Source organism: Pelodiscus sinensis, chromosome 1, assembly GCF_049634645.1.
Source record: "Pelodiscus sinensis isolate JC-2024 chromosome 1, ASM4963464v1, whole genome shotgun sequence".
NCBI lineage: Eukaryota > Metazoa > Chordata > Testudines > Trionychidae > Pelodiscus > Pelodiscus sinensis.
This window is the reverse complement of record NC_134711.1, coordinates 87471232-87498437: the sequence shown is the minus strand read 5'-3', so window position 1 is coordinate 87498437 and position 27206 is coordinate 87471232. Positions and strand designations below refer to the sequence as shown.

The window sequence follows — 27206 nt, the reverse complement described above, 5'->3', positions numbered from 1 at the left end:
GCAGGGTAAGTGCAGGTTGCACAGTGGTTTTTGAAACTGGGGCCCTACTACCCTTCAAAAAAAAATTAAAAACTACTGACAGGAGGCCTCAGGAGCAGAGAGTATAGCATCATAGGTGACTTGTGGTAACACTTATGAGGTGTACTGCTCCTCTATGCCCCCTCCAAATTTTAATTGGCTAAATGAGGTGCCCCCACATGCCCCTCCCTGCCTCTATAGGTGGCCCTCCCTGCACCTCCTCCCTCTGCAGGCACCAGTCACTCCATAGAGCAGGGCTCAGGTTATTATGTCTGCAGAGTCCAGAATGTTCTTAATCTGGAACTGTTACTATAGCTATGTCTACACTACATCCCTCTTTCGAAAGAGGGATGTAAATTAGACAGATCAAAAGTACAAATGAAGCGGGGATTTAAATATCCCGCACATCATTTGCATAATCACATCACAGTGTTCTTTTGAAAAAGGGTATTTCAAAAGTGAAACTGCAGTCTAGACACGGTTCTTTAAAAAAAATCCTTTTCAAAAGATCCCGTACTCACAGCTAGACTGCAGTTTCACTTTCAAAATACCCTTTTTCGAAAGAACGCTGTGATCCGATTATGCAAATGACGCGCGGGATATTTAAATCCCTGCTTCATTTGCACTTTCGATCTGCTTAATTTACATCCCTCTTTTGAAAGAGGGATGTAGTCTAGACATGTCCATGATTGTTGCCCTGTCATGAACTGAAGGATCATGAGTGAGTAGATGTGGCTTGTAATGCTATTTTCCATTTTTCCCATAGAAAAAAATGTGACGATCAGTGCCACCTACCATGGCTTCAACACCTCACTGTATGTCTCACAGGGCTGCCATACTAGTACCTGTGAAGGGGTGGAGGTCATCAGGCAACTCTATGTAAGTACTGGGCATTTCTACCAGAATCCTTCTTTTCTATATGTGAAAGTGAGGGTTACGAGTGTTGACTAGAGGCAGGTATAGTGTGTGCTGGTGGCAAAGTACACGCTTCCTATACAGATAATCATTTCTCCTCCTTTCCAATTTATAGAAGCCCCATACATATGTATAGCTAGCCCCTCTTTAGCTACTTCACTCCTCACCTGCAACTCCAATAGAGCTCGGATGATGCATTTTTATTCTGACATCTAGTTCTCCGTGCTGTTCCAGACTTGAGCTCCCACACAACTTTGTTATACATCTCTGTGCAAATCACACACTGCTATGCATCGTTCTGTCCCTTCCCTGCTCCTCTTGCTCCAGATTCACCCTCTTATCCTTTCCCTCATTCACTAGCCCCTTCTCTCACTACCCTGCATTTGCTCCATGGCAGTTCATCTCAGTTCAGTTTTCCCACATTTCAGTCTCCCCCCTCAGTCCTCCTTGCTTGCGCCTCGCTCCATATTGAGCATTTTCCATATTGGTAGTCCCTTCCCTTACGTTGCACTTTCTGTTGCAAATGCTGTTTTATTTCTTGCAGGATAGTGGCACACTTGGCTGTGTTGTCCTGGGACCCACTTGTACTTATGCCACATACCAGATGGTCTCGTAAGTATACAAAAAAAACCTTACTGTGTTCCAGGGAAGTAAGATATTCAACAAAATTGTTTCCTACTTGTGTGAGCATAGACACTGAACTTGTGGGGGGAGGGGCATAGTGTGCTTCACAATCAGGATCCTACAGATCTCTTATACCTAGCCTTAAATTTCTGGCGAGGACAAAATGCCCCCTTAAAGAACCTATCCATGCAACTGCTTTACTAGGTAGGACTCAGTAGAGAGTGATAATGATTACTCAAGGTTGCAAAAGGCTATGTCTTCAACACTCCCATCTGGAGAAAGAAATTATCTTCAGCATAGAAATCTCCACATTGGCTCAGACCAGTGGTCCATCTAGATAAGTATATTGTTTCTGGCAGTGGACTGAAGTGCAGGGTGGGCAATAATTCGTGATGGTAAGTGGTCAAGGGCCACACTTTTCTATGGAAGGGCTGTGGAGTCTGGGATGGAGGTTGGGTGCAGAAGGGAGCTCAGGGTAGGGAACTGGAATACACAGTGGCATAGTGAAGGGGAGCAGGAGGGGGCAATTGCCTCCAGGTGCCGTGCTAGGAGGATGCTGATTTAGTCCCCCTCCGCTCCCCCCTGTCATCCCTTGACTCGCCTGTTCCTCCTCTGCCCGCTGCCACTGGCTGGAGCCTTCTCCCTGCCTCTCCGCCCCCAGCCCGACCCTCCTCCATCTCTGCTGGCAGGTTAGTGCATGTGGAGGTCCGGCCCCAAACTGGAGGGGGTGGGGAAGACACAGTACAAACTACCTCCCTGCTCCCAAGGTTGGGTTCAGCCATGATCCAGGTTCGGGGCCCAGCCATGCGGTAGCAGCGGGGGGGGGGGTCACAAATTTTGCCTTTGCCCCATGGCACATAACACCCTCGCTACACCTTTGGGGGTACAGGAGAGTGTGGGATCTGAGAGGGAGTTTGGATGAAGGAGTGGGCTGTGATCTAGGGCGGGGAAATAGGGCATAGGGTCTGGCAGGCGTATCGATGCAGGAAAGTGTTCTGGCCTGGGGGAGTGGTATAGGAGGGAGGTGTGATAGGGGTAGAATTGTGATGTAAGGCAGGGGGGAGGAGGGTACAGAGGGTTTGGTTGTGACCTGGAGCAAGAGATTGGGGTGCAGGATTCAGAAGGGGGTATGGATTCAGGAGAAGGATTCTGGCTGGAGGAGAGTTTAGGAGGGATGCAGGGCCTGGGAGGAGAGTGGGGTGTCAGAGGTGGGCTCTGGCTGGGAGCTGCTTATCTATACATCTCTTGGCCAGCAGCAATCTCAGGCAAGCTTCCCACTACACCTGCCTCAGCAGTCCCAGCTCGCTGGTTGGCTGTGCATTTGGGTCTCTGTGCTGCCGGAATTGAGGAGGGAGGGAGAGGCTTCACATGCTGCCCCTGCCCTCATCATAATCTCTCAGGTCCTATTGACCAAGTTCCTTCCAATGGGAGCAGAGAGATTTTGCTGGAGGAGAGAGTGGGACAGCATGCTGAAGCCTTTTCCTTCTCTGTGCAGTACATAGAGCAGGAGTGGCCAATAATTTTAATGGGGGAGTGGCACTCCAAGATTGTGGCAAGTGGTCAAGGGTTGCACTTCTATGGAGGGATTGTGGGGTCTGGGATGGAGGTTGGGTGCAGAAAGGAGCTTAGGGTAGGAGACTGGGGAGCTGGAGGGAGTGTGGGGTCTGAGAGGGAGTTTGGGTGAAGGAGGAGGATGTAATCTGGGGCACGGGCTTGTGGTGCATGGTCCAGGAAGGGGATAAGGGTGCAGGAGATGATTCTGGCCTGGGGGAGGGGCTTTAAGAGGGGGTGCAAAATCTGAGAAGGAGTTGTGAAGGGGTGCAGAGGGTTTGAATGGTGACCTTGGGCAGGGGAATAGGATACAGGGTCTGGGAGGGAATATGGATGCAGGAGAGGATTCTGTTCTGGGAGAGGGGAACAGGAGAGTGTGCAGGGTCTGGGAGGGAGTTGTGACTTGGGAGAAGGGGGGAAAGGGATTCAGAGGGTTTGAGTGGTGGCCTGAGGCAGGCAGGCAGAGTGGAGAAAAGGGGTGGGGTGCCAGAGGCAGGTTCTGGCTGAAAAATGCTTACCTAGGTGGCTCCCAGCCAGCAGCCCTGCAGAAACCTGAGGCAGACTGTCTGCTGCAGTCTGAGGCTGCTGACTGCTTCATGTGGCTCTTCTCCGGGAATGGGAGGCAGGGAGGGAGATTTCCCACACTGCCTCCCAGCAAAATTTCTCAGCTCCTATTGGCCAGAAACTGGCCAATGGGAACTGAGAGATTTTACAGGGCAGGGCGGGGGCAGCATGTGAAGACTCCCTTCTCCAGAGTGGGGAACAGCTGGCTGTTTAAAGTATGAGCTGTTGTCTGCTTAAGGGTTCTGGCAAGGAGGCCACGGGCTGGATCTGGTGGTTAGGTGGGCCGGATTCAGCACTCTGGCAGCCTCTTGCCCACCCTGGCATACAGCAACACGGAGCAGCTAGCTGCTGCAGGGGTAGGTGTGGGCTGGATCAAAAGACTTGGCTGGCCAGATTCAGTCTGTGGGCCATATCTTTCCCGCCCCTGGTGTAGTAGATGCTTCAGAGGAAGATGCAGGAAACTGTGCAGAAGACAGTACTGGGATAATATGCCCTAAAGGGCTTTCCTTCTAACCCCCAACATTTAGAGGGTTACTCATTTTCTGAAAGATCCCTTATCCCTTATTTTAAGAGGGATAAGGGATCTTTCGGAAAAGCCTTTATTTTCCGAAAGATCTGCGTCTAGACTGGCGCTTTTTTCCAGCAAAGCTCCGTGCCGAAAAAAGTGGTAGCCATTTTTATGCTAATGAAGCGGGGGAGATTTAAATCCCCACTTCATTAGCAATTGCGATACGTCTAATTTGCATCCCTTTTATGAAAGAGGGATGCAATCTAGACGTAGCCGCTGTGTATATAGAGGTATTATAATTATTTCTCTATTACACTCCATCTTATTTCTTAAACATCCTAGCATTGCCTTTTTGGACTCCTGATGTACCTAGATCAAAGATTGTCATTGAATTGTTTACAGTAATTCCAGGTCTTCTTCTTCGAGTAGTGTCCCCATGGGTGCTCCACTGAAAGGTGTCGGGCTCGTCCTGGCGCCGCAGTCTGGAGATTTTTCTATAGCAGTAGCTCCTGGAGGACCGCGCATGTGCAGAAGCCGCCTTGCGCTATTCGCACCCTTTCTGCAAAGCGCAGTCCGTCCTGCGGGGTCCTCCTAACCGTCCACGGTCGCAGACAGAGTTGGGACAAGCTCCTGCCTCCGCCTGAGGAGAAAGCAGAACCAATCATATTTAGTCTTTTCTTTCATCCCAGTTCAGCCCCTACATTATAGTTGGTTAGTATTTTACAGTTCTAGTTAGTTAGTTTAAAAAAAAAAGAGAGAGAGACTTTTTAGTTACTGTATATAGTTCAGTGTTACTCCGCAGACTCCCTTAGTTTTAGTCTGACGGATGATCTCAACGTGCCCAGCTCCCCGGGTTTCAAAAAAATGCGCATCATGTGGAGACGCCATGTCTGCATCGGATGGACACTCCAGATGCATAAAGTGCCTGGGGGAAGGCCACATTCCCCATAAATACAGCCATTGTTCCAAGTTAACAGCCTGCGCCAGGCGAGATAGGGAGATGTGGCTGAAGATGCTGCTCTTTAACAAAGCTCTCCAACCGCCGCCTCCCGAACAACAGAAAGATCTTCCAGCCCATAAGTCCCACGAGGACATGGGCCCTGCTATGCTTCGAAGCACGAAAGTGGGAGATGCACCAGGCACTTCAGGCTTGCCGTCGGGACATACTGCAGCTAAGTCTTCAAAGCCCTGTAGCACTTCAGCGCCTAGCCCCGCAATCTCTTCTACATCGGGGTCGGCGTCGCATGAGCCACCCCACCCGGAATCAGCACCGGGCGCAGCACCACGAGACCAGCCGACACCAAGAATGGTGCAAAGACCTGAGCCAGTGCTGTTGACGGCACCAATGGCTGAGTCGGCACCGAGGAGCCATAGGGCACCGAGATTGGTGGTGTGGGGTGACCCGACGCCAAGAACTCAAATGACGCTGAGGGCTGACACGGCGCCGAGACCCAAAGCGGCACCAAGACACGAGACGGTGCCAAGGGCCGAAGTGGCACCGGGACACGAAACGGCGCCAAGATACCACACTGCGCCGAAACATGAAGACGCGGCACCGAGACACGAGGCGGCACCAAGAGCTGACTCGTTGCACAAAAGGGATACGGCACTGAAGAACGAAGCAGCGCCGGGCAGTCTGCAAGATGCACCCATTCCCTCGGCACCAGGCAACATCAGCGTACCGGAGTCTTCCCTCTGCATCCAGCGCCGACGTCCCCAGTGCCTAAATCACCTTCCATGGATCGAAGCGTATCAGAGGTTGGTTCAGTCTTATCTGCACCAGTTAGCCCTGCACTTACAGTCCCTTCCCCACCACAGAGGTCCATCTTGCCAACCAAGGCACAAAGAAAGGCTCAGTATGTGCATACTCCTTCCCCCAGCCCTGACAGGACGGTGTTCTTTCCTGAGCTGTCTCCGTCTCCTTGTCGTCATACAGACAGGCATGATCATAGTCTGGACAGGTCACCGTCTCGCCGGTACTGGAGATCCCCACGCAAATCGTGCACACCTCCACGGTACTACCATTCATATCGATCCTGATCTCCGTTGCATTACACAATCTGTTTGGGATTGGAGGTGTCTCCACCACGGGCACACTATTCCCATTACAGGAGTGTCAGCTCCTATTCTCCTCGACGCTCCCCGCACACCATGGTAGTCATCATACTTACTACTAACGACATCATATGCATCCCCATAGTACGGCTCACTCACCATCAATTTCACCAGAGAACCCTTGTTCTCGCTCACCGCATCTTCCCACCCAAGAAATAATTCCCCCGGGACAAGCTCCACCAACACCCACGGGGGACGCCCCCTCAACTTCCACCCAACACGAGAGGGATGACAATTGCTCCCCTGCTTGCGAGGAGCAACACATGGACTCTCCTACCGACCAGTCGTCTTTGTCGCTGGACGATGCAGTCTTCCCTAGGGACTCTTCCCCGGTAGACGACTACAACTAACTTCAAGACTTGTTCAAGAGAGTGGCTCACTCTCAGAACTTGCGTGCCTCAGATGTGCCACAAAATCAACATGCCCTCCTGAGGAATTTACAACATTCAACCAAACCAAAATTGGCTCTACCCTTCGACAAGGCCATATTAGAAATATCCAATGACATCTGGCAAACCCTGGCGTCTGTACCCCCTATGAACAAATGTACAGACAAAAAGTACTTTGTTGATGCCAAGGATGCAGAATTCCTGTTCACGCATCCTCCCCAACTCTATCATTATGGACGCAGCACCGCAAAAGTCCAAGTCAGCACAGGGAAGAAACGCAACGCAGGACAGAGAAGCGAAACGCCTAGAATTTTTGGGTAGGAAAGTTTATTCTTCGGCCACAGCAACACTGAGAATGGCCAATTATTCAGCCCAATTGGCCAATCATGATTTTGACAATTATTTCAAGTTGGTACCTCTGTTGGAATATTTGCCTGAACCCAAAAAGCAGATTCTCAAGGCGGTGGTACAGGAGGGGTACACATCAGTGCCCACTGCCCTCCAAATCGCCCTTGATGTCACCGATACGGCCTCACGAACAATGGCGACATCTGTGGTTATGCGCCATGCTTCCTGGTTCCACCTTGCCTCTGTGCCCAAAGACTTGCAGCCCAAGGTCGAGGATTTACCCTTTGATCGGCATTCTCTGTTTGCCCAAAACACAGATCAAGTGTTCAATTCCGGGAAGGACTCACACACCACCCTGAGGACTCTCAGTATGTACACGCTGCCCTTCAGGCGTAAGAAGCCTGGCCCATACAATACGCAAAGGCCTTTCTCATATGTCACTCCCAGATTCTGGCCCTATGACCAGACAAGGCAGAGACAACGTCCACAGCGCCAACACCAACGACTCAACAAGGCATCGAACCAGCAACAATCTAGGCAGCAAGTTTGACATGCCGGTTGAGAGACTGCACGCTATTCCCCTCCCAGAGGCTTCTCACTAAGACGCCAAGCTATTTCACCATCGCCTAAGACCCTACTACGCCTGCTGGTATGCCATAACGACAGATCGCTGGATCAGAGGATCATCGCCTCTGGTCTCACCATTCCCTTTTCAACTCATCCCCCTCCCAACCTTCCCCTTCCGTCTCTCTTCAGGGACCCATCTCACGAACCTCTATTGCAGCAAGAGGTTTCTCGCCTACTTACCATCGGAGCAGTGGAGAGGGTCCCTCATGAGTTCAGAGGCATAGGTTTCTTTCCTCAGTACTTGCTTACGCAAAAGAAGTCCGGAGGATAGAGGCCTATCCTGGACCTACGCAAACTGAACCGGCACCTGTGGAAGCAAAAGCTCAAGATGGTTACATTAGCCTCTATCATTCCAGCACTGAACGAAGGGGATTGGTTTGCATTTCTCAACCTCCAGGACGCATACTTTCATGTGGCAGTACACACAGCCCACAGGAGGTTTCTCTGTTTCACTCTGGGCGATGACCACTACCAATACACCGTGTTACCATTTGGCCTTTCCATGGTGCTGAGGATGTTTTCCAAAACCTTGGCCGTTGTAGCCTCTTACCTCCGGCATACTGGCATCACAATTTTCCATTACCTGGACGATTGCTTCTTAAAGGCCCCTAGCGTGGAAGAGGCACGGATGGCAGTCAATATCACCAAGCATATATTTGAGGCGATAGGCCTCCTTATCAATGTACCAAAATCTTCTCTAACTCCTTCCCAGTTGCTCGAGTTCATTGGAGCGAGACTGGATTCCAAAGCTGCTGCCGCATACCTACCTCTCGACAGATCCCAGACCATTTGAGACCTAGCAAACGTCCTGCTTACCACTCCCAAATCCACCATACTTACCTTCCTGAGGCTCCTGGGCCACATGGCAGCCACCGCTTTTGTCGTCCCCCACGCACGCCTTCATCTCAGTTGCCTCCAACATTGGGTTCTCACAATTTACAAGGCATTCACAGTACTCACAAGCTGGTGGATCTCCCTGCACACGTCAGAGATTCTCTGATGTGGTGGCTCGATCCAAGCAACATGCTGATTGGCGTACCTTTCCATACCCAGAAGCCATCAGTTCAAATCACTACAGACGCATCCCTAGTTGGGTGGGGTGCGCACATGCGTCATCACCAAGTTCAAGGGCTATAGTCACAGAAAAGTCCCTCCTGCATATAAACTTTCTAGAGCTACAGGCTGTCTTCAATGCCTGCAGACATTTCATGCAATGGATCCGCGGAGTCGCAGTGCAAATCCTCACTGACAATATGTGCACGGTCTATTACATCAACCGCCAGGGTGGGGCCAGATCCAGATCCCTTTGTGCGGAGTCCATTCGACTGTGGAATTGGGCCATTCGTCACGGGATTACTTTCACAGCGGTATATCTCCCTGGAAAGAGCAATATTATCGCCGATGCTCTGAGCAGATCCTTTCACCTACAGCACGAGTGGGAACTGCTCAATCAGGTGGCCTGTACTCTCTTTGAAGCCTGGGGATACCCCACTATAGACCTGTTCGCTACTCAGCGCAACAAGAAGTGCTGTTTCTACTGTTCAAGAGCTGGCATAGGAACCAATTCTCAGGGGGATGCCTTCCTTATGCACTGGGGAACACACACCCTCTCGTACACTTTCCCTCTGATCCCGCTTATCCAAAGGTGCTAGAAAAGATAGCCACAGATTGAGCCACTGTGATACTAATAGCACCCTTCTGGCCTCGTCAAACATGGCTAGCTCAGCTGATGTGGATGTCGGCATCCCAACCGTGGCAGTTACCACAGTTACACAAATTACTGTCACAACAGCACAGGTCGCTCCTTCACCCCCACATCGATCGACTGCACTCGACGGCGTGGCTCCTGACTGGCTCCAAGGCCCAGACTTAGCATATTCTCAGGCGGTCAAGGACATCCGGATACATAGCAGGTGCCAGACCACATAGAAATCTTACCTTTATAAGTGGTGTCGTTTTCTATCTTGGTGTCAAACAAATAACCTGATCCCTTTCTCAGTCCCGATTCAGCGAATTCTGGACTACATACTTCACCTGCTAGTCAGCAGGCCTAGCATTATCTACACTTAGAGTACACTTGGCAGCAATCTCCGCCTTCCGTCTACCAATCGATGGCCACTCAGTCTTCATCCACCAGCTCACGAAAAGGTTCCTGAAAGGCATCGTGAATCTCTATCCCCCACGCAAACCGCTCCCGGAACCTTGGGATCTGGGTCTTGTCCTGGACACTCTTACCCGACCACCCTTTGAGCCAATGGCAACTTGCGATTTAAAAACTCTTACCATGAAAGTGTGTTTCCTGCTGGCTATCACATCTTCCCGTCGTGTGAGCGAACAGGCGGCGTTGTCTGCTAACCCTCCCTATACGTTATTCACAGAGCAAGGAGTAAATTTACGCAGTCATCCTGCCTTTCTGCCGAAGGTCAAGTCACCATTTCACATCAACGAACCCATCACTCTACCTACCTTCTATCCAAAACCGCACGCTACAGGAGAAGAGGCGCGTACACTCACTGGACCTTAGACGAGCGCTCGCTTTTACCTGGACAGGTTATGCCCTTTTCGAAAATCACAACGTCTTTTGTTGTCAGTAGCGGACTACTCCAAGGGCCAACAGCTTTCCTCTCAACGCACCTTTTCCCACATCGTAGCCTGCATCACCCGCTGTTACTCTCTGAGAAACAAACCCTTGCCTGGCAGACCAAAAGTGCACTCTGCCAGAAGCATGGCTATTTCTACAGCCTTTCTTAAGGGTGTGCCACTTCGTGACATATGTCAGGCCACTACCTGGTCCTCTACATCAACCTTCGCCAGGCACTATGCCCTTCAATGCGTCATGGCTATGGATGTGGCAGTGGCACACGCAGTGCTCTCCACGGTTCAAAGACCTTGATGCTGAAGCAAAACAAATTTGGGGTTACTGCTTCACATTCATCTTTCAGTGGAGCACCCACGGGGACACTACTCAAAGAAGAAGGAGTTACTCACCTGTGGAGTAATATCTGTTCTTCGAGATGTATGTCCTCATGGGTGATCCACGACCCGCCCTCCTCCCTGCTTCGGAACTATTGTCCTTATGGTTTTTTTTCAGATGTTCTGGCTAGGAGGAACTGGTGGGACGGACCGCAGAAAGGGCGCGAACGTGCGAGGCAGCTTCTGTGCATGCACAGTCCTCCAGGGGCTACTGCTGTAGAAAAATCTCCGGACTGCAGCACCGGGACGATCCCGACACCTTTCAGTGGAGGACTCACGGGGGGACACATCTCGAAGAAGAGATGTTACTACACAGATGAGTAACTCATTCTTCTCCCTACCAACCCCAGTTAATTCAAAAGATTCCCGAGGAGTTGAAGCTTCTGCATGGCAATGAAGAGCACCAACTCTTAGGCAACTAGGTTGACCCAGGGTAAAATGAAGAGATTTGGGAACCAAAAGCAGGTTCTTTATCTGGCAGTACTCTAGACCAGCCTCATAAATTTCCATTTCAACAATGAAATCCTCTTCCTAGTTCACTGCATCATTTATCCTCCTGAGCTTCGTACATCCCTCCACTGGCTTCCTCTTTTCTACTGCATCAAACAAACTACTTCACTTCATAGAATAATAATAGCCTTTTCTGGAAACAAAGTTCTTCAGTATTCTATTATACCCAGTGCCAGACAATTCTAATTGTTCAGTACAGTATTTCCTATGAAGTGTAAAAGCTTCTCCTGCAGAATTTTTCAATATGATAGCATTGCAACATTGCAGAAAATGCCTTCACCCATTACAACCTCTGTATGGAGGAAAAATAGTGATGTTTTCATAAAATTCATCCCAGGGGGAAGTTTACCATGTTTGTCTCTATAACTACTACTGTTTCTCTGTTCCCACAACACACTAAGGCTACGTCTACACTGGCAAGATTTTCCGAAAATGCTTTTAACGGAAAAGTTTTCCGTTAAAAGCATTTTCGGAAAAGCACATCTAGATTGGCAGGATGCTTTTCCGCAAAAGCACTTTTTGCGGAAAAGCATCTGTGGCCAATCTAGACGTGGTTTTCCGCAAAAAAGCCCCGATCGCCATTTTTGCCATTGGGGCTTTTTTACGGAAAACAGTACTGTGCTGTTTACACTGGCCCTCTTGCGCAAATGATTTGCGCAAGAGGGCTTTTGCCCAAACGGGAGCAGCACAGTATTTCCGCAAGAACACTGACGATCTTACATGAGATCAGTGTCCTTTCGGAAATTCAAATGGCCAGTGTAGACAGCTGGCAAGTTTTTCCGCAAAATCAGATGATTTTGTGGAAAAACTTGCCAGTCTAGACACAGCCTAAGGGTATGTTAATTGTGTATCTGAATTTGAAGTTGCTTAACTCGGCTTTTGGCACTATGTACGCTGCAGGAAGTCCAAGAAAGAACACTCTTCCTTTGACTTCCCTTACTTGAAGTCAGCGTAAGAAGCCCGTTATTTCAAAATTATTTTGAAATAACGGGCTTGCTTTGTAGATGCACACGCTGTTATTTTGAAATAAGCATGCAGTGTAGACATAGCCTAAGAAGTCTGGGTTTTCCATGAGCTTATAGAAGTAAGATTTGTCAATGGCTTTGAAATCTCTCCTCCAGCCTTGCTCCCTGAAGTGCTAAATCCCATTTAAAAAGAGTGGCCTGTGATTCATTTCACATCACTCACCTGGCAAAGGGTGGCAGCCAGTGTTCCCGCTAAGATTTTCCATCCAGGAGCAGAGTGAGTTTTGTCTTGTGCACCAATATTGAGGTCCTGTGTGCTTGTTTGGATGTGTGCCACTGTGGCACCCAGGTTATTAACAAATATATTTTATATATTTTTTAAAATGTTATGGAAGAACGAATACTAAAACAAGGGATAATTAACAGGGTGCATGACTTTAAATGTTTATGTAATATGAAGTCAGATAAAAAGAAAATTAATACCGCAAAATTTTCAGTAGACAACACCCTCTGTTTATAGCCCTCTCCCAGACCCTCGCCCAGCTGGAATAGATGATCTTCCTTGCAGGCTTATTATTACTATCAGAATTCAAAACACCAAAAAGATATTGGAGGGTTTGCTAGCAATATGAGAATTATGAGATCCAGCAGAAAAGTCTGAACTACAGCAGCTCTCAACTTTTATTAGGATACCAAGGCATGACCACCGTGCATGAATGCAGGAACGCTGAAAGAGTGAAAGATGTATCTAAGCTCCCTTTGTGCCTTCTGTATTTTCCATCTAGCCAGAAGCAAGTCCAGCTGCTGGTGTATGTTAGAGCAGCCTCAAGGCTGCTGTAAGTCTGCACTGCCCACAGTTCCATAGAAGTCATAGGAGGCCAAGAATAAGCACAATGCGGCACTGTTCTAGTTTTCCTTCAGAATGCCCCTAGCTCAGGAGCTGGGTGGGGGGCACCATAGAGCCATTTCATTGGCTCTAAGCAAGATAGGGAGTCCTACCTACACTGAGGGTTAGACCCAAATAGGGAAGTGAGATCACTGGAGTGCAAAATGGCCATACTGCATGATGTGCATAATGCTGCACAAATAGGATGGATTCCCACTGGCACAGCCAGGCAGAATCTGGGGCAGGGCGCTCCTTTGCCCCCTTTGCAGTGGTGCCGGCAGCCTGTGGCACACTATTGGGGGAGTCAACATCACTCCCTCCCCCGGCTGGATCCCTGCCCTGTTTTTCTCCACCACCACCCCCATCCTTCTACCAGTGTCTGAGCCGTGTGGTTGCTGTCAGCACAGGGCGGCAGAGCAGCAGGAGAACAAGTGGTAGGCAGCACCATGTGGGCTGCAGGGCACCCAGGTGCTGGGGCGGCAAGCCCACAGTGACATCAGAGCACTGAGCAGCGCCATCATGCGCCTTCCCCTTGGGAAGGAGACTCACTCAAGGCCTGATGTGAAGGCCCTAGTGTCTCCAGTGCCTCTTGTGCCTGCTCCCTCTCCTGCACCCCTCTGCCGGCGATGATGACAGGAGAATGGCAATCTGATACCCCGTAACAGCAGCTCCCAGTCTCCCCCATGCTGCACTGCAGCCCCAGCTCCTGGAGCAGCCACACCGCAGCCCTGGCTCCAACTCCAGCAGCTGCCCCGGCCCCAACCTCCAGAGCATCTGCCACCCCCTATGTGTCCCTGGCCCCAGCTGCCACCCGTCATGCAGCTCTGGCTCTGGCTGCCAGAGCAGCTGCTACCTGCCATGTGGCTCCAGCCCCCAGAGCAGCCAGACAGTCACTAGATGGCCCTGGCTGTAGTTCCTGCTGTGGGGAGTTGGGGACAGCAAAGAGCTGCCTGGATGAGCCCCCACTCACCCACCAGCACTCCTAGCAGCAGCAGCTGGTCTTCACCTCTGCTTAAGAAGTGGGCAGGATTGAAATTTCCTCTGTGTGCCCGCACAAGTGCGCACCTTAGAGGGAACTTTTAGCCCACAGTTCATCTAAAGCTGGATTCATAGAAATAACAAGACTTCACTAGGCTGTTTTAGATTTCCTTAGTGCATAGTCTGGCACTGTATAATAATTTTACCCCCCTCCATCAGATGGAATGTAGTAACTGTCCTGGAGATCTTTAAATCACATGTAGAGATTGAGAGATTACACAAGGAATTGGTCAGAGGACATGTAGCTTTTTGTTTCTATGTTATTAGCTTCCACCTGGCCTCAAGAAAATGCCAGTCATCACCCTTTGATAGCTGTTAATTGATAGATTTCATAACAATTCCTAGCGGTAGGTTTCATAACAACTCCTAGCGGTAGAAGATGGCATCACAATAACCATCATCACATTTTGCAGTAATTTGTCCCTTGTTAGCAAACCCAGGAGATGTAACAAGGACAGAATAAGTCACAGATTCTGCATTCTCATCTTACCTCTCACCTCCACTGCAGAAATGGAAAGGTAGCGTGTAGTGGAGACCGGGAGTGTGCCTATACCAAGGTTAGTTAAGTACCATTATTAAGCTGTTCTTTAGTGGGATGGGTTAGGCTGTTATTTCAAATATAGTTTGTTGTAAAACTAAGTCAGTAAACAAAGTGAGAGGGTGCATATGAATTACATGGTAGCTACCATGATGTGACATCAATTCATGCAATAGCCATATTGTTCCCCCCGCCCTTTCTCTTTTCCTTTAGCCTTGACACAATTATGGGCCTGCCTATGATCTCTGCAGGAAGCTTTGGACTGTCATGTGACTACAAAGAAAATCTGACTCGAATCCTGACTCCAGGCAGGAAACTGACCTACTTCTTCTTTGATTTCTGGGCAGAGTCCAGATTGCCATTCAAAACCGGCTCTTGGCAATCCACCTACTTCTATAAGACGAATGACAACACAGAAGACTGCTTCTGGTAAAAGCATTCTCAAGTCTCTCCCAGCTACTGTCTTAAAAAGATACCTCTGGAATGATTCCTTTAGGCTGTCCTTAGATTTTTTTTTTCCTCCTTTTTCTCTCTACCGCTGTCATAGAAATGACTTGAGCATTGGAAAAGCCCAATTAGATTAATTAATCCTTCTCTCCAGAACAGCAAAATTCTCTACACAGCATTTTCCATTGTTACATCCAGTCTGCTTGCAAATATTCCCAAATATTTGGAAGTCACACTTTCATCAGGTGCCTTGAGAGAGTATTTCACAGTCTAATAGATTTCACTGCCAGAGTTTTTCCTGGTATGTAAATTAAAATGTTCCTAATTAGGTTTCATCCCATCACTCCTAATAATGACCTTTTGTATTATCCTAAATAATTCCACTCCTTCCTCTTTGTTGCCTGATTGGCCCCACACAGGATACTAATCAGTCCTATTATTACTTATATCTTGCTAGGAGGAAAAGGGTGTGTCTGGTGGTTGTGAAAGTGGGGGAGGAATCAAGTCCTTGGTTTTTCGTCATGATGTTAAGAGGCGGGTAATTGGCCAATCATGTAGTAATAGAGGTAGCAGCAAGGTTGGGGGGCAGGCAGCACTGTGTAGATGGTGCTGTGGGGAACCGGCTTTTAAGCTGGCTCCCCACTAGCAATTGTTCTTGCCCTGCCCTTGCTGCCTTTACATCATGGTGGGCTGTGTCTACATTGGCACCCCTTTCCGGAAAAGGGATGCTAATGAGACCAGTCGGAATTGCAAATGCCACGGGGGATTTAAATATCCCCCGCGGCATTTGCATGAACATGGCTGCCGCTTTTTTCCGGCTCGGGGATTTGCCGGAGAAAAGCGCCAGTCTAGACGGGATCTTGTGGAAAATAAGCCCTTTTCCGAAAGAGGCTTGCAGTCTAGACATAGCCTTAGAGGGAACACTTCCCCCAGCCTCTCAGATGCTGAGTTAATGTCACACACATTGGGTTAATGCTATTGCAGGATAGTTGCATGAGGGGGGTTTGGTGGGGGTCAAAATAATCCCTATTGCAGTGGTCCCCAATGCGGTGCCAGCGGGCGCCGTGGCATTTATGTGTGCCTGCCTAGTGACCAGGGCTGGCCCGAGCCATTCTTGCACCCTGGGCGTGTGGCGCATGAGCGGTGCCGCACCCGGCAACCCCGAAAGGTTGGGGACCACTTCCCTATTGGTAGGAGGATGGTGGGAAAAATCCTTAGAGGGGGGGTCACATGACACCTTTTACTTCTGGTCATGTGTCCATTTTGCCCCGAGAGTGTTACCTCTAGAGGCCTGGCTAATGGGAATCGGGGTGTGGCTAATGGGGGTCAGAGGTGTGGTTAACAGGGGTCAGGGGTGTGGCTAATGGGGGTCAGAGTACATTTTTAAACAATTATTTGGGTGCACACCCTAACAAAATGTGCTGCACACACCTATGCCTTTCAGTGTGACTTATGCATGTATTTAAGTGAATTGGGAACTAAAATACAATCCCAGTTCCATTATCTCATAGATGTTTAATGGTCATTTTCTCTTAGTATTTGTCATTTTATTAAGGATAGGAATTTGACTTGACTTAGGATGATATTGGCCAGGATCATTTTTCTTTCATCTTTTGGAAGTCAGTTTGGTTTTTTTCCATCTAATCTTCTGCTATATTCCCAAGTCATAACTTTCTAAAAAAAATGTCTATGGTATCATACATTGTTTAGCTAGATTCCTTTAATACTTTAGGTTTTCTACCATTCAGTACTGTTGCTTTCTATATTTTCATAATTTCCAAGTATTTTCTTGCTTTTTCTTCATAAATACTACTTTACATTATCTTCTTTATTTCCTAATTGTTCAAACCTTGTTTCTTTTATTGTTATATTCAAGGAGGACTATTTTAAGAAAGGAGTTTAGTATCTCTGCCACTTTTAGTTTTCATCAATTTAATATTTTCTCCTAATTTTCTAGTGCTTATTTTTCTCCTAGTACAGTTATATAAAGGCATCTTCTTCTGTGTAAAGTATTTTGGTTAACTGAAGTGTTTAAAATTTATTATTTTATTTTTTAACTGGTTCAGTTTCCAATAAAGCATCCATTAAATAGTATGGCATGGTTAATTCTCCCACTCCCCCACAAATATTTCAAGGCATGAGACTATTCATGTATGAAAAGTTAAGATACCGGAATATGTGCATGATTGGAACCTTATTCACAGAGGGTGTGTCTAAACTACACCCCTCTGCTGACAGAGGGATGTAGATTACGCACATCACTATTGCAAATGAAGCGGGGATTTAAATATCCCGCGCTTCATTTGAATAGAAATGGCCGCCACTTTTTGCCACCGCGGCAATTTGCCGGCAAAAAGCAGCAGTCTGGACGGGGAATGGTTGACAAGGAAAGCCTTTTCCGACCAATCCCTTATGCCTTGTGCAATGAGGTATACAGAATCGGTCAGAAAAGGCTTTCCTTGTTGACCGATCCCCATCTAGACTGCCGCTTTTTGCCGGCAAAGTGCCACATCGGCAAAAAGCGGCGGTCATTTCTATTCAAATAAAGCGCGGGATATTTAAATCCCCGCTTCATTTGCAATAGCGATGTGCCTAATCTACATCCCTCTGTCGGCAGAGGGGTGTAGTTTAGACACACCTTAAAAGTATGAACTTGTAAAGTGAAAACAATGGGGCTGTGTCTACATTGGCACCCCTTTCCGGAAAAGGGATGCTAATGAGACCAGTCGGAATTGCAAATGCCGTGGGGGATTTAAATATCCCCCGCGGCATTTGCATGAACATGGCTGCCGCTTTTTTCCAGCTCGGGGTTTTACCGGAGAAAAGCGCCAGTCTAGACGGGATCTTGTGGAAAATAAGCCCTTTTCCGGAAGATCCCTTATTTCTACTTTCAAGTCTAGACTGGCGCTTTTCTCCGGCAAAGCCTGGAGCCGGAAAAAAGCGACAGCCATGTTCATGCAAATGCCGCGGGGGATATTTAAATCTCCCGCGGCATTTGCAATTCCGACTGGTCTCATTAGCATCCCTTTTCCGGAAAGGGGTGCCAATGTAGACACAGCCTGGGAGAAAAAGGGATTCAGCACTTCACAGGATGTAGCCCCAAGTGCTATTGGATCACCAAGGGTACAACTACACTGCACAGTAATTCGAAATAAGATACGCTATTTGAGCTGTGCAAATTGCATATCTTATCTTATTTTGATGCTATTACAAAATAGCTTATTTAGTCATTTGTTGCTGTTCTACACAGTGCCAAATTTTGAAATAAAGTGCTATTCTGAAGCTTCCCTTACTCCTCGTAGAATGAGCCTTACAGGGACATTGGAATAGCGAGCCCAAAATAATGGGCTTGCTGTGAAGACACAGGATAGATATTTCGTGATACTCCAGTATCCTGATATAACGTTGCAATGTAGAGGTAGCTCAAGGGAGAAAAAATAGAGAAAACTATTTCTTCTCCCTCCATCAGTTTTTCAAATATAGTGATCTAAGGTAACTAAAGGAGATAACATAATTTTCAGCTAAAAATAAGATATTCAAGCAATTTCCCTTTAGTGTTTTTATCTAGCATTTTTTTATTTTTTTAAAACCTTCAGTATTTAAGCAGTCCTTTGAAAAACCACATTTGCTCCTTTGCACTTTTATTTGTATCTTCTAGGATTCCCTAATCTCCCATTCAGATTCATTGACTAGATTTTTGTAATTCCTCAACATTTTCTGATTTGAAAATTAATATGTTACTATACTAATGTCTTATTTGAACCAATCCTTTATAATACCAGATTTAAGTGGCTCTTGGTCAGGGTCAAAGTTTTCCTTTTTATGCTCTGTATTGCTTTCCCTCCCACATTCTGTTTAATTTTATTGATGTTGAATGACTATTGGATTCTACCCCAGAACAGGCTACATTTCTGTAATAGGTGTAGTGATTCTTATTTGCTGCAAACAGTCTATCAGACATTTTAAGATTATTAATGAGAGAAGGTGATATATAAATGTAAGACAGTAGCGATATTTTCAGTTGATCTATAACCTGCACATCATTCCCTGCATCAGGTACCTCAATGCACTGGAGGCCGGAGTCTCATATTTCTCTTCAAAGCTGACGACCAAGGAGGTTTTAAGGACTCCAGAACAATTAAAGAAAATTGTGAAGGATCAGGGTCGGAAGAGCAACGGTAAGAGTATATCACAGTTCTCTCTCCCTTGCATGAATGCTGTTGGTCTCTTGTTTATGCACTACTGCCTGGTTATGTTCCACTTATGGCAGAAAGAGCTTAGATAATGGTTTTTATCTTCTATTATTGTGAGTGTGGGAAGATGGCTCAGAATTCAATTCACCCACTGTCCTGATAAACCCTATGGGAATATTCTGAGTCTAGAGTTTTCTTGGGGTGGGTTATCTTCTGCAGACATGGCACTATTTTCCTACAAGCCCTGTCCAGTGAAGGATTTATAACCCAGCAATCCGAGGCCATAATTTGTATTCCTGTAACCCAAAAACGTCCAGCTCCTCTCTAAGTGCATCTACAATGCACCATAGCTTGAAATAAGATAGGCAATTTGAACTACACAAGTTGCGTATCATATTTCGATCTTATTTCAGAATAATTTAATTCATACTTTGGCGCTGTCTACATAGTGTCAGATTTCGAAATAACCCGCTATTCCAAAACGTCCCTCACTCCTCATGGAATGAGGTTTACAGAGATGTCAGAATAGTGAGTCCGCTATATTTTGAAATAATGGGCTTGCTGTGAAGACATGGGATAGCTATTTCAGGATACTCCAGTATCCTGAAATAGAGTTGCAGTGTAGATGTAGTCTGTGTGTGTCTGTTTCTCCCTCACACCCCACCCCTGATGTGCAACAAAGTGGCTCATTCCAGACAAAGAGGACCAATCCCTACTGGAAACCCTGGCCATGCTGGTGATGCCTCAGATCTATTAGCAAATGTTTATGGTAATCCTAATCCCTGACATCTGTGGAGGGGGGAAATTTAAGAATAAGAAAGCCAGTGGCAGATGAATGATTTTCTTTTAAGATACTCTGTTTCTGCCTGGTTTATTTTTCTATTGCCCTTTGCCTTAGAACCTTCCATACTATGTTATTGATATTATTTTCTACTGCACTCCGTGTCTGTGTGCAGTTTTAATCCTGATGAAAGTGAGGTGCTGATAATAAAAGCTGGAATCAGGTGGAAGGTGGACTGGTGCTGAGAGAACTTTCACCTCCGAGTGTAGTTCAGTCCTGACCCACAGCTATCTATTCCCCCATTTGTGGCAATGCACCTCAGCCCTGGCCTGCTGTTTCCCTGCTGTTCTAGAGCAGGGTTTCTCATAACAAAAATTTTGGAGGCCGCAGACTGAAGTCACCAACACTTACGGGTGGCAGCTCTGACAAATTTTCTTTAAATACTTAATTACCTATGCACCCTGAGGTCCTTTTTGTGGCCTCTCACAACTCTCCTTGCCTCTTGACGATAGCACCAGATAAAGCCAGTACTGCTGAAGCCTCACTGATGTAACTGAAGCCCAAAGCAGTAGCCTTATGGCTGAAGTAGGGGGACTGGGAGGCATCAGGCTGAAGCCCAAAGGCTCTTGGGGTGGGGAATAGGAGTTAAGGCTGCCTCTAGAGTCTGTCAGCATTGCAGGTAAGGGCCACTGATTTTTCATGCATCCCATCTCTTTCCAGGAAGCTGTTGTGGTCACAGGAAAAAAAACAACAACACATAATGGCCACATGCAGCCACAATTGCTGCATTTGAGGAATGCTATTCTTGAGTGTATGTTCTAAAAGTAGTATGTAAACTCCATTTGTCCTCTCCTTATTTGTATGTGTCTCACCTTCTCTCCATTTGCCTTTGCCTGGGCGATAGTGATCATCATGTGTGGCTCCCCAGATGAAATCGAGAAAATCCTAGGGCAAGAAAGACTGGATGAAGACATAGTCATCATTCTAGTGGATCTTCACAAGTAAAGTATCACCAATGATTTTCCTTCTCCTCCTACCTCTGTTTCCTTCAGGATGGAGATAATGGAAATAGTAAAAGGGAAATACTCATGATGAGACATTTCACCATGAAACACTTCCCACTCACCTCTTTTGTAGTCTTCTTGGTCCCCTTTTAGCCAATTATCAGAGCATGTTGGAGTCTGAATCAGGATGCATTTTCTATCACTTATCCAACCCATATTAGATTTTTTTCTAAAGCATCTAAATTTTGGACTGTGATGTCATAATCAGTCATGACCTCACTGCAGGATGAAATTATAGAATAATAGAAATCAAAGTTGGACTCTAATGTCTTTTTTTATTTACTTCCTCCCTAATACCCCACCATCAATTGCAGGAATGCACCTTGAAAGATATTCTCCAGTGCTTTGTCTTGTCCAATTTTAAATGGCATAAGTAGTGGGGCTTCCACCACTGCTCTTAAGAAACTATTCCATAGCCAAATGGGTCTTTCTACTAGCATATATTTCCTGATATTCAGCCTAAATGTGCACCTGCTCATTTTAATCTTAGTGTTCCTAGTTACACCCTCTTACATGATTTGTCTCCTTCATTAAAATGGGATTTTCAAAGGAGCCTGAAATACCCATATCCTATCTGGGTAGTAATGAGTATCTGACTACCTTAGGCTCTTTAGGCTCGGAACACCATGCAGCTTCCTCTTAGCATATCTTAAAGCAAGGTCAGGGATTGGTTGTTCCAGGAAAATGGGATGTGCCTGGAATGGGACTGCTTCTCATAAAACCATACAGAAAAGAGACACAATCACCAGGCAGGTGAAAGGGGCTGGCTGGTGGTGCACCCCTTCAGGATTATCCCAACCCTTCCCTGATTTGTACTAGGGATGAAAAGGACTAGTCGACTATCCGATAAGCAAATGCTTATTGGATATTCAAGTTGACTAGTGGCTCTTTCCCCGCACTTGCTGCCTCAATCAGAAAGAGTCAGCTGGAGGGGAAGGAAGGGGTACTTCAAAGTAGCAGTGTCACGTGGGCCAGACACTGGCTCCATGCAGTGCTGCCGCTTTAAAACACTGCATGCAGCCTGGGGCCCACTGGGGTGTTCCCAGGCTGTACACGGCTTTTCAAAGTGGCAGTGCTGCGTGGCAGTGCTGCGTGGAGCCCGGGATCAGCTGGGGACTCCCCTGCTGACTCTGGGCTCTGTGGGGTGCTGCCACTTTGAAAAACTGCATGGAGCCTGATGCTGGGCTCCCTGTGGCATTTCAAAGTGACAGCGCCACATGGAGACCGGGTCAGCTGGGGAGTCCTCAGCTAATCCTAGGCTCCACGGAGCGCTGCCGCTTTGAAATGCCACAAGGAGCCTGATGATGTGCTCCCCACAGCATTTCAAAAAGACATTGCCGCATGGAGCCTGGAGTCAGCAAGGGAGTTCCCCACTGACCCTGGGCTCCACGCGATGCTGCCACTTTGAAATACCATGGGGAGCATGGGGCCTGCAGGGGACTGCCCCGCTGGACCCATGCTCCCTGCAGCACTTTCACTTTTGAAGTGTAGCAATAGCCCTAGGGCTGTTGGTACATTTCAAAGGTGGAGGCACCCTATCGACTAATCAAATAGTTGATGCAAATTGCATCAATTATTTGATTAGTCAGTTACTCAAAATTTAACATCTCTAATTTGTACAAGGATGTTGCTGGCTGTTCTCCTTTGTCAGGCAATAAAGGGAAAGTGCACAGTTTGCTTAATTCCTTACTCTGGCAGGACAGTGCAGGGGGCAGACAAATCTGCACCTGCCGCAGCAAGGGGACCTGCACCCCTCTCCCAACTTTGTCCACTGGAGCTGCAGAGGCCACAGAGAAGCACTTCTCACTTAGCCCTCAACTGTTGGGGTGATAGAGGGTTAGAGTAGTCCTCTGTTCCCAGGGCAGCCTGGATACTGAACCCCTCATCGTCAGCCCCACCCCAGAGCACTAATTTAAATGAAGAAACACAAAAATTAATTGAGTTAAGGACCCAAGCAATGGCGGGTAAATATAAAAGTGAGAGAGAGAATGGCTGTTACCAGGCTAGTTTTGCAATGACTTCCACAGCAGTGATCTCAATGGGATTTCACAAATACAAGATTCTGATTTAATTACAGGATGGAATAGAAGCTGGAGGCCTAGAAGTTTTCACTCACTGAATCTAGGACTCAAACACGTATCAGCAATAACAGGAAAAGAAAACAGGAATTGATAAGGGTTGGTGGCATTGAGAGAAATGGTCTTTCAGGTTTGCCCTATCATGAATCCCTCTTTGAAACATACTAAGCTCAGACATGAGCAAGTGTATAAATCTGAAGGAAATCAAATAGCAGTAGTATATTGACCATCTTTTTGACAGTACGGATAAGACAAATTTTGATTATAGATTTTGGAATAATATTAAAGCTATTGAAAATATTACAAAATAGGGTGCTATTAATGGTATTCTAAATATCCTCTGACAATAAGTCACCAGGTCCAAACAGGTTAATGCCAAAGCTGGCAAGCAGAGAAACTGGAAAACTCAGATTAGGAACCGGTTTTGGAACTTTTTACTGGGACAGTTCAGTGTGAAATGGGCTGGTAATCTCACTATCACTGGGACAATAGGTGATTTTTACCATTCATATTAACTAATTCCAGTAGTGGTAACTTCAAAGAGGACAAGAATCTCCAGGACCATGGAGTCTGAATGCCTCTCAGTCCTAGAGCTAGCTTCTCTGTGTCAGAACTGAGGTTATGAATGATTTAGCTACAGAAGCAGCAAATAGGGAGTTTTGAGAGGGCGTTCTCCAGGTGAAGGAGGAGCAAATATGGGACTCTTGAGATAAGTGACTCTCTGTAGTGTTTGTTTGGGGATTACTTGCTGTGTGCTGAGCTTGTGTTTGTCTGTGTGTGTTTGTTTGTTTGTTTGTTTGTTTGTTTGTTTGTTTGTTTGTTTGTTTGTTTGTTTGTTTGTTTGAAGGAGTGTGTGCTGTGGCCGGCAGTTGGAAGCTCTGAGTTTCTAAAGGTTTGAAATCTTGAAGCCTCTGTTAATTGGCTGAGCCTTAGTCAGGGGGTGGGGCTATCAGGAAGGCCATGGCTTTATAAAGCAGTGAGTCAGCGACCAGGAGCAGCAAACAGGGAGTTTTGAGAGGGAGTTTGGAAGGGGAGTGGGAAGGGGCCAAGATACACTTGTCATTCTTTATAGTTTAAAGGTTTTAAATCAGGAAGTTTTTGATTAATTAGAAACCCTATCAATAACCTAGGTAGCTCTAGGAGAGAATGCAGGCAGAAGCCCAGCAGCAGAGTGGGGGCTATCCTGTTTATTGTGCTCAGTGTAGCATGTGTGATTACCTGCCCTGAGGGCAGGTGGCGTATGTGTGCATTCGGTGCAAGGAGCTCCTGGCCCTCAGAGACCTCGTATGGGCTTTGGAGGCCAGGGTGGCTGAATTGGAGGAGCTGAGGGAGGCAGAGAGGTACATAGATGAGGCTTTCTGGGACACTCTAGAATTGTCCCACCTCCGGTCAGACATTCCCTATGCTGTTAAGGAGGATGAAAGGCTCAGGGAAGGAGAGCAGTCAACAGGAGCAAAGGGAAACCTTCCCATAGTCGGGACCGTCCTTCCAGATGTTGGAGTATCCTCTCGCACTGAGGTTACCTTTCCGGGGGAGGGAACTCCAGTCAGGAGGAAAAGGCAGTTAGTAATGGGAGATTCGATCATTAGAAATGTAGATAGTTGGGTTTGTGATGCCCGGGAGAACTGTATGATGACTTGCCTGCCTGGTGCAAAGGATGCAGATCTCTCGAGGCATCTAGATAGACTTATGTGTAGTGCTGAGGAGAAGCAGGTGGTCGTGGTACATGTAGATACCAATGACATAGGGAAGGAAAGCAGAGACATCCTGGAGGCCAAATTTAGGCTGCTAGGAAAGAGACTGATATCCAGGACCTCTATGGTGGCATTCTCAGAAATGCTTCCAGTTCCACGCACAGGGTCAGATAGACAGGCAGAGCTTCAGAGTCTCAATGTGTGGATTAGACGATGGTGTAGGGAGGAGAGATTTAGCTTTATAAGGAACTGGGGTTACTTTTGGGATGGGGGAGCCTATACAGGAAGGATGGGCTCCACCTAAACCATAGTGGATCCAGACTGCTGGCACTTAACATTAAAAAGTTTGCTGAGCAGTTTTTAAACTAAGAGATGGGGGGAAAGCCAATTGATATGGAGGATCATGTGGATCGGACAGAGATGTCTCTTAGAGGAGAGTCTATTGATAGAGATTCTCTAGGGTTTAGTCAGGAGGAAAAGATGGAAGAGGATAAAGTATGGGCCAGATCAGATGAAAAACATTCACATAAAAAGGAATCTGACACATCAGAAAAGAGCAGACAACTAAACAGTGACAAGTTTTTAAAGTGCTTGTACACAAATGCTAGAAGTCTAAAAGATACGATGGGTGAACTAGAGTGCCTTGTGTTAAGGAAGGATACTGATATAATAGGCATCACAGAAACTGGTGGAATGAGGACAATCAATGGGACACAATCATTCCAGGATACAAAATATATTGGAAGGACAGAACAGGTCGTGCAAGTGGGGGAACGGCACTATATATGAAAGAAAATTTAGAATCAAAGTAAAAATCTTAAATGAATCAAGATGTTCCATAGAATCACTATGGATAGTAATTCTCTGCTCTAATAAGAATATAACAGTAGGGATCTATTATCGACCACCTGACCAGGACAGTAATAGTGACTATGAAATGCTAAGGGAGATTAGAGAGTCTATCAAAATAAAGAACTCAATAATAGTGGGGGATTTCAACTATCCCCATATTGACTGGTTACATGTCACCTCAGGACGAAATGCAGAGACAAAATTTCTTGATACCTTAAATGACTGCTTCTTGGAGCAGCTGGTAGAGGAACCCACAAGGGGAGAGGCAATTCTCGATTTAGTCCTAAGTGGCACGCAGGATCTGGTCCAAGAGGTAAATATAACAGGACCGCTTGGAAATAGTGACCATAATATAATAATATTTAACATTCCTGTGGTAGGAAGAACACCTCAGCAGCCCAACACTGTGGCATTTAATTTCAGAAAGGGGAACTATGCAAAAATGGGGAGGTTAGTAAAACAGAAATTAAAAGGTACAGTGACCAAAGTAAAATCCCTGCAAGTTGCATGGACACTTTTCAAAGACACCACAATAGAGGCCCAACTTAAATAAATACCCCAAATTAAAAAGCATAAAGAAGAACTAAAAAAGAGCCACCGTGGCTTAACAACCATGTAAAAGAAGCAGTGAGAGATAAAAAGGCATCTTTTAAAAAGTGGATGTGAAATCCTAGTGAGGTAAATAGAAAGGAGCATAAACACGGCCAAATTAAGTGTAAAAATGGAATAAAAAAAGCCAGAAAGGAGTTTGAAGAACAGCTAGCCAAAAACTCAAAAGGTAATAACATGTTTTTTTAAGTACATCAGAAGCAGGAAGCCTGCTAAACAACCAGTGGGGCCCCTGGACGATCGAGATACAAAAGGAGCACTTAAAGATGATAAAGTCATTGCAGAGAAACCAAATGAATTCTTTGCTTCAGTCTTCACGGCTGAGGATGTTAGGGAGATTCCCAAACCTGACCCATCCTTTGTAGGTGACAAATCTGAAGACTTGTCACAGATTGAAGTGTCATTAGAGGAGGTTTTGGAATTAATTGATAGTAACAAGTCACCAGGACCAGATGGCATTCACCCAAGAGTTCAGAAAGAACTCAAATGGGAAATTGCGGAACTGTTAACTATGGTTTGTAACCTATTCTTTAAATCAGCTTCTGTACCCAATGACTGGAAGATAGCTAATGTAACACCAATATTTAGAAAGGGCTCTAGAGGCGATCCCGGCAGTTACAGACTGGTAAGTCTAACATCAGTACCGGGCAAATTAGTTAAAACAATAGTAAAGAATAAAATTGTCAGACACATAGAAGAACATAATTTGTTGGGCAAAAGTCAACATGGTTTCTGTAAAGGGAAATCATGTCTTACTAATCTATTAGAGTTCTTTGAAGGAGTCAACAAACATATGGACAAGGGGGATCTAGTAGATATAGTGTACTTAGATTTCCAGAAAGCCTTTGACAAGGTCCCTCACCAAAGGCTCTTAAGTAAATTAAGTTGTCATGGGATAAGAGGGAAGACCCTTTCATGG

General features: G+C 46.6%; 1 protein-coding gene and 1 long non-coding RNA gene across 6 annotated transcripts in view; one reads left to right on the top strand and one right to left on the bottom strand.

Annotated features, from left to right (window-relative positions):
- Positions 1 to 27206, top strand: part of GUCY2C (guanylate cyclase 2C) — a 112286-nt gene that overhangs the window by 22537 nt on the left and 62543 nt on the right. For 2 of the 3 annotated variants that reach the window (XM_075935275.1, XM_075935278.1), the window contains exons 3-7: positions 785 to 897; positions 1478 to 1545; positions 14783 to 14998; positions 19073 to 19194; positions 20895 to 20991. In XM_075935275.1, coding sequence (XP_075791390.1) covers positions 785 to 897; positions 1478 to 1545; positions 14783 to 14998; positions 19073 to 19194; positions 20895 to 20991 — 616 coding nt within the window. The remainder of the gene's footprint in view (positions 1 to 784; positions 898 to 1477; positions 1546 to 14782; positions 14999 to 19072; positions 19195 to 20894; positions 20992 to 27206) is intronic. The other variant, XM_075935284.1, reaches the window with a different exon arrangement.
- On the bottom strand, positions 1567 to 21293 carry LOC142830439 (uncharacterized). Of its 3 annotated transcripts, none has more exons than XR_012905677.1 (4): positions 21117 to 21288; positions 20863 to 20935; positions 4550 to 4820; positions 1567 to 1829 (listed from the first exon to the last, which is right to left on the bottom strand). It is a non-coding gene; the product is annotated as an uncharacterized LOC142830439 (long non-coding RNA). The 3 variants fall into 3 exon arrangements; XR_012905678.1 differs by lacking the exon at positions 1567 to 1829 and adding an exon at positions 7840 to 7966 and having other exon boundaries at positions 4460 to 4820; positions 21117 to 21293; XR_012905675.1 differs by lacking the exon at positions 1567 to 1829 and having other exon boundaries at positions 4460 to 4820; positions 21117 to 21291.